The 7,275-nt window shown below is 42.0% G+C and overlaps 1 protein-coding gene across 2 annotated transcripts; it reads left to right on the forward strand.

The window, feature by feature from the left end:
- The first annotated feature begins 16 nt into the window (after positions 1-16).
- Positions 17-7,067, forward strand: LOC118430408. Of its 2 annotated transcripts, XM_035841265.1 has the most exons (9): positions 17-1,050; positions 1,301-1,581; positions 2,320-2,490; positions 2,827-2,920; positions 3,795-3,992; positions 4,587-4,697; positions 5,236-5,282; positions 5,521-5,639; positions 6,030-7,067. In XM_035841265.1, exons 1-9 carry the CDS (start codon positions 894-896, stop codon positions 6,550-6,552), a joined length of 1,701 nt encoding a protein of 566 aa, XP_035697158.1. In that variant the 5' UTR covers positions 17-893; the 3' UTR covers positions 6,553-7,067. The 2 variants fall into 2 exon arrangements, with proteins under 2 accessions (XP_035697158.1, XP_035697167.1); XM_035841274.1 differs by lacking the exon at positions 2,320-2,490.
- Positions 7,068-7,275: the final 208 nt, after the last annotated feature.

A 7,275-nucleotide genomic window follows, 5' to 3' on the forward strand; every position in this document is an offset into this window, starting at 1 on the left:
GCAGACTTGCTATCCATTGATATCGCAAAGTAGGCGACGAAAGTTGTATATGATAGGCTAGGAAGTGTAGGTTTTTAAAAAATGGCCGCTTTCTTTCCTGATCGATCCGCCATGGAGGTCGCAGACATGCCCGCGATCCCATTGGTTCCGGACCATGAAATTAAAAAAAAATTGATAAAACTAACCCATGCACACTTCACTTCCATGGGGCGGTGGTCGCCTTTCGATCCCGCAGATCCGTTTAAGTCTTCGGTAGACTGAGATAGGACGGATTGTTATCTCAACTGGAGAGTTGGGAATCAATTTTTATGTGTGACCATTCTAGAGGTAGTTTTTCGTAGCAGGCCTATAACCTCTCTGTGAAGTTTGGGGAGCCTGATGGTTACAGTGAATAAGATTTAAAACGTTCATGTGTCATTTCACCAGGGCAGATCATGTTTTGTCTTAAACGGAAAATAACAACTTTCGATCGCTCATATTCCCATACTGCTGGAGGCCGCTATTTGCTTATGAGCTGTTTTCAATAGACTGTTCCAAAATTGAACTTTTGGAAATTAACCCATGCGAGCATGACACTAAGTCTTCATAATGTACATTTGAGGTCTTGACCCGAAACTACCTGTTTTTAACAGAGTAGATTGCAAAATTTGCATATGTATTGTCACTTGTATGTCACTTAGCGCGTGCTGACAAGCATGGCCGGCGGGAGCATTTTCATCGACTACAGTTAATGTGGTGGTGTTACAAAACATTCCTAGTTATTGTTTGAGCATAGATTAATTTTACTAGCTTACCACGTGTACAATTATTCTGTATTGTGATTTTTAAAGATTTGAGGCAAAGTTGGTAATATGGCTCATGTCCCCAGGGCAAACTAACGAATCTATACATCCATGTGGTTTTCAAAAAATAAATGTGCGATTCCACTTCTTTCAAGGTTTACCAAGAAGTACATGATTCTGTGTGCGTGTTGGTTTGCACCTGAGAAGCCCAAAATGACGACGTTCTTGAAACCAACAATGATGGCACTTGACAAGATCTACAGACAGGGTATGTCCTAGACTTATTTCATTTTCTTAATTACTCACTCCCCTCTTCATTGATTTTCCATTGTCACGAAAACACAATGCTTTCAGCTCTGGAGGATATCTGTGGAGAATGTCCGTTAAGTCTGTCAGTTAAAATGATCCTGTTATGAATAGAATGAACTCTAACCTTTATGGAAAGATTATGTAAATCGCACATATGTACTGCTATTCAAATTTCATTTCTCATTGTGCACCTGACTTTTTCAACTCAGGAATAGTGGTTAAAGTGTCACCGACCGAAACGGCTACTGTACGTGGGCTGCTGATGATGGCGGTGATGGACCTACCAGCCAAGGCCAAGGCACTGGTAATGAAACAGTTCAATGGGATGTACGGATGTAATGAATGTGGAGATTCTGGCAAGAATCCAGACGGCTCCAACAACAGTCTTCATCGCATATGGCCCTACACCGCTGACATGACGATGAGAAGTCACCGGTCTATCATTGAGAATGTCAGGGAAACACTGAGCCGATCCAATCCGGGAAATGCTGTAAGTTGTTTATTTGCTTACACACTGGAACACACACACGGCTTTCCTCACTATACTCAGGTGAAAATGAGTACCTAGCTTCGGCTAGGGCCGTCCCTCGGATAGGACGTTAAATGGAGGTCCCGTGTATGGGGAGAGTCACACCCTATGCACGTTAAAGAACCCCCACACGTGCGATGGTGCGGTGTGAGATGGAGCAAACCGTTCCGTCTGGATTTGGTGATTCACTTCAAATCACCCGGTTGGAGGCCTGGCGAACCTCCATACCGTATCAGCCAGCGAAAGGGTATATCACCCCGTAAGGGGCGGTATAACCCCGCCGCGTATAGACATGTGCGAACATGTGCACGTGTGTATGGCGGCTTTGAAAAGGTGTCCTTAACACCTGTTTCGCCATACCCTCCAAATGGAGAATCCTAATAAACTAAACTAAACTAAACTAAACACACTGTCCTAAAATGTTTCTGTGGTGTATTGTTTTTGGACATGACCTTAGTGATGAGTAGAACAATCGTTAACATTATTCTTACAAATACGTCTGTTTTTAGTAATTATACACTATATTTACATGTATATTAAAAATTAGATGGCTGTTGTTTATTTCTTGGGTGTTGTCAGAAGCACGGATGAAAAATCTATTACTTTTCAGTAGCTTCGTTACCCCCATCGTTAGGAAAGTCGTAAATCTCGTTAGGTTACATGGCCTGTATGGTGCCATGTGTCTTTTTTCCCCTGCAGGTTATGGGCATTATGGGGGCCAGCGTGTTCCTGAGGTACCATGCTCTGGATATGTCTAATTCTTTCCCAGTGGACTGGATGCACGCTGTTCTCCTAGGGGTAGCAAAAACAATGCTGGAGCTCTGGTTTTCGCCACAGACTTACGGCGAACCATTCAACATATCTAAGTCTGTAAGTTACACATATTTCTTCAGCATATTTCTTCAGTATATATATATATATATATATGTGTGTGTGTGTGTGTGTGTGTGTGTGTGTGTGTGTGTGTGTGTGTGTGTGTGTGTGTGTCTATAAGGGCTAATTTTCATAATTCCAACTGGCCTACATGCAAGGCAAACTCAAATGATATATTATTTGTTGAATAAACCTACTGATAGAAATGGAACAATATCCAGAAGAGTCAAAGGCACTGCCCAGCAACTCACTCCCCTAATCTCAGCGAAGGCAGATGAAAAAGGGTTCATGTAGTACGGTCAATAGTATGACATCGTTTTTTTTCTTTTGCAGATACCTGATCTGAATAAGCAGCTGCTTGCCCTGAAGGTACCTGACTGTATCTCTCACCGACCGAGAAGTATCACAGAAAAACATCACTGGAAAGGTATGGCGCATTGCTTTTGGATATGTAGGTAATATCACAAGTATAGAATTTATATCCGATAATACACTACTATTATTATCTGCTCCAAGGATGAAAGTTTATGCTAAACCTAAGTACTTCGAAGCGCACTAGCTTAAGGCCCCTTTACATGAGCATCGGAACGCCGTCTGAATAAAATTCTATGTAGAACCTTTGTTTATTCCTGGGAATTCGTGACGTATTCTAAAAATTCTCACTGCATTCCATAGATTTTTGCCTATTCTATAGTCGTCCCGAATGTTTTTGTTAGGCTCAAAACTTTCGAGGTGCATTTGAAGTGGAGAAAATATCGAATGGCATTCAAAGTGTATTCTATTTATTCTAATTGCAGTACGACCGAATTCTTAATAATTCCAACATTATTCGATACATTCTGATGCATAAACGTCCGGCCACAAGAATGAACACAAATAACTGGATTACAGTGAGAATTTCTAGAATGTACTACGCATACCCAGGAATACAGAATAATTTTAATTCAGACCGCATTCCGGCTCTGGTGTGATGAGGTATAAGGTCCATTTCCCTACCAAATGTGGCGTGAACCAAGGACGTTCTATCAGATAGAACGTCCTTGCGTGAACTTTGCAATTTCTTCATTCCGACTGGTTCTACTTGATTCCTGCTGATTCGGTTTCAGTGTTAAGTACATCTTCCCACGAATCATAGCCATTCCAGCAAAACGTCACTGGTACTCCTATGGGCATGAGAGATGTGTTCCAAGTGACAACATGTGTTTACAAGTCATAGCAGAAACATAACAATGCATACAAACAACTTTATTAGCGCTTCCATCCCTATTTACTGAAATAGACCTGTTGTTCTTTTTATTTAGCCAGTGAATTCCGATCATGGCTTCTGTATTACTCCATGCCTCTTCTGCACGATGTCCTGCCAGCTGAGTACGTCGCCCACTACTTCCTGCTGGTGAGTGCCATTTGGACACTGGCCAGCGATGATATCACGACAGCTGACCTGACGACAGCAGGGTTGCGATTGGATGCATTCTGCAAGTCATTTGAGGAACTCTATGGTACTTTGTTTATTTTGTTTATTTATTCATTAAGATTTTCCAAAGTATAGTGGAAGGTACGGCGGAACAGGAGTTTGCATTATTGTGTTCATAATCATCAGCAGGATATTGTTGAAAAAAAACACACACCGAGGCGGTCTTTCACAGTACATTGTATACCCAAATATTGTTTAACCCCATGTTGACATTTGATTGTTAGGACGTACACATATACACCCTCGCCTCTCCCAGTACAAGCAACAATTAGACGACCGATGCCTGTACCGTAGCACTTTCAAGATGGGGGTGTCGTTCTTTTACTCTTCATTTACTTCAAAATAGTACAAAAAATCGCCATGCCAACGGTACCATCCGTGTAGTAGTTCGCTCCTCTGTTCGTTTCCGCTACCCATCTGGAGACCTGCGAATTCAAACGGTTACGTCAATTATTGAGCGAATTAGGGAATAGCTTCCAGAGCGCTAGTTCGATGACACCAGGCCCTCCTTCGAGGAGATAATAACCACCCACAGCAAGAAAAAAAAAATTATAACCTGCTGTCAGACTTTTTTTTTATTTTTTCACCACTGACCTCTGGTTATTTTTCGTTTGAACAGGAGAGCGTCGGCAGACAATGAACATCCACAAACTCCGGCACCTCCAGATGTATGTGGAAATGTATGGGCCTGTATGGACCACAAGCCTGTTTGGATTTGAATCGATGAATGGTTTGTTTGTTTGTTTTTTCACCAACGAAAGTATCGGCCTAATGACGATTTTCAGTGTGCCCTGAGGGAAAACCAAGACAAAAGTCGTTACATCAACAAAATCAAAGATAAAAAAGATGACAATAGACAAATTACAAATGGATACAAAACCATTGCAACTTGAATATCATATAGATAATTCATAATATAACATGAGTGGTGAAGCAATTATATAGCATTGCCATGTTATGATATAGAGCATATCAATGTGAGTAAAGTACTCTGAAAATTGCTGGAGTTCTGACTGCTGTCAGACGATGCCACCACAGAGGATAAAAAGACTCGCCGTCTGTAGTCTAGCTTAGCCTTGTGCCCTGAGGCGGGTAATGGGTGTGTACATGCATAGTTGGGTCAAACCTAGTAGACTAGATTCAGTTAGGCTTATCTTGTCAATTTTAGCTAATGGCAGCTATCCTACTGTGTTTATAAGCCTAGACTATCCCGACCTGTTCTGTTTTTTTTAGTTTGTCAAAGTATCCCCTTCCCTCTGTGTCTACAGGTCACCTGAAGCGGATGGTGCATGGTACACGCTTCATCGTCACTCAGGTAACTGTAACGGCATTCATGTTCGAAATAATTCGATTTCGCGGTGGTTTAACAAGTTGATGTTTCCTTGGTCTAATCATTTTATTGTTTATCCAAAACTTTTCTGCTGTTCAAAGTTACAGGCAACTGGGTACGGTGTACTTGTTCGGTGTTCCTTTTATTTCTTATTTACCATCATGGTTGTTTCTGGGTGTACAATTATCACAGGAAACATATCCGTCTTGTTCATTCTTTTTAGATCACGTTCACGAAATCCATGAGCTGGGGGCTACAGCGAGTGGCAGCAGCCATGGAAAATATCCATGAGCGAAAGGGAGTTGTCAAGTTGGCCCAACGACTTACCAGTGTTGCTGAAAGGTGGGTTAAGCACGTTTAAAGAGCATATACATGTATCCGTCTTGACGTGTGCTCGGGACAAAAAGACTAATGTTGGTTGACGACGGGTCCAGAAACTCCCCGCACAGTGCACAGTGCTGGGACTACGCCAAAATTGTCAACAAAATGGCAAACACACACCTTGCTGTCAAGTATCGGGAGACCATTTAAATCACTTGCTCTCTTCTTAGATTACATTTGGCTTTTGCAAAGGTACTATGCAATCCAAAGGCCACATAAGAACGAGCCAAGACTGGGCATCTGCTATAAGATTAATACCGTGTAAAAGAAATTATAACAGGTTAAACGTACATTATGATATGTTGTCTGCGGATGCTTTACTTTGGTTTTGTATCTGTCTTCAAAATCTAGACCTAACTCGACGAGACTGTGCAGTGGCTTGTATCTCCTTGGAAACCCGATTGACAGGCACGTACACGAGGAGCACCTGGAGGCCGTACGAACAGCAGTAGGCCATGTGGACAACACCATCAAGTACCCCTACTTCCATCGTATAGAACTCAACGGTCAAGCCATATACAGCCGGGAATATGGCAGGGAGAAGACAAGAAACAGCAGGACAGTGGAGTTCGAGGTGGATGGAGCCGTCCACTTTGGCGAAGTTGTCACTTTCTGCAATATTGGTACCACTCATCTGGCGGTGTTGCAAGATCTCTTGCCGATAGCAACCCCCCTCATCGACTGTTCCGTTGTGCAGAACTTAACCATTAAAGTCGCATTGCAGAGACCCCTAAGTGAAAAGGTGTTCGAGGTGAGGCGAGGAGATACGTATAGGGCAGTTCCTATCACGTCTCTAAGACGGAAATGTGTCTTTATGTCCACAGGGGTACGAACGTACATAGGGAGATTCCCAAATGTAGTAGAGAAAGACTAGCGTGTAGATTATGCTTTAACGTCTGAACACGGCAAAATGTTTTATATGCCATTTCCCGTAAACGTCGCATCGGTAGAGCAACATTGTGACCGAGAAAACTGTGTGACAAAACTAACGATGTAAGTACGTCGCAATAATGCGGGAATGAGTTTTGCTTTAGGCACCTGGTGCGGGCAACAAAGCGGAATAAGGATCGGTGTGAATTCGGTCTGTAAAACCTCTGCCGTGCATGTTGCCGAAATGTTGTTGCTATTGTGTTTCTAGTAAGATTTTTTTACATATATGTACATTACTATTTCTCAGTATGCCAGTTACAAATGTACAAACTTCTAGTTATTCTGTAAATAATGTGATGTGACATGCTGGTAATTCAGGACACAGCATATACCATGTGCAAACCAACTGTCATAACGGGAACCTGGCATATGAAAGAGAATGTATAATATTGAAGACTGTAACGATCGCAGAGTTGTTATTGTATTAAAACACTGACAATATAACGATATATGTACCAAGCATCTGTAAACCCAAGACTCTGCGTGATTTTGTTGTATACTGTTCTATTTATAGAAAGTACCATCAAAGTGTAGCGTTACTGGTGAAGAATTGCCGCCGCTGGCATTTTCCCGCATACACGCGGGCTACGTACATATCTCGATATTTTTTTGTTTTTGTTTTTAATTGTCACCTCCGAGAAATGAGGGTCAACTCCTGATACATGTT

The sequence above is a fragment of the Branchiostoma floridae genome, chromosome 1 (genome assembly GCF_000003815.2).
Source record: "Branchiostoma floridae strain S238N-H82 chromosome 1, Bfl_VNyyK, whole genome shotgun sequence".
Lineage (NCBI taxonomy): Eukaryota > Metazoa > Chordata > Leptocardii > Amphioxiformes > Branchiostomatidae > Branchiostoma > Branchiostoma floridae.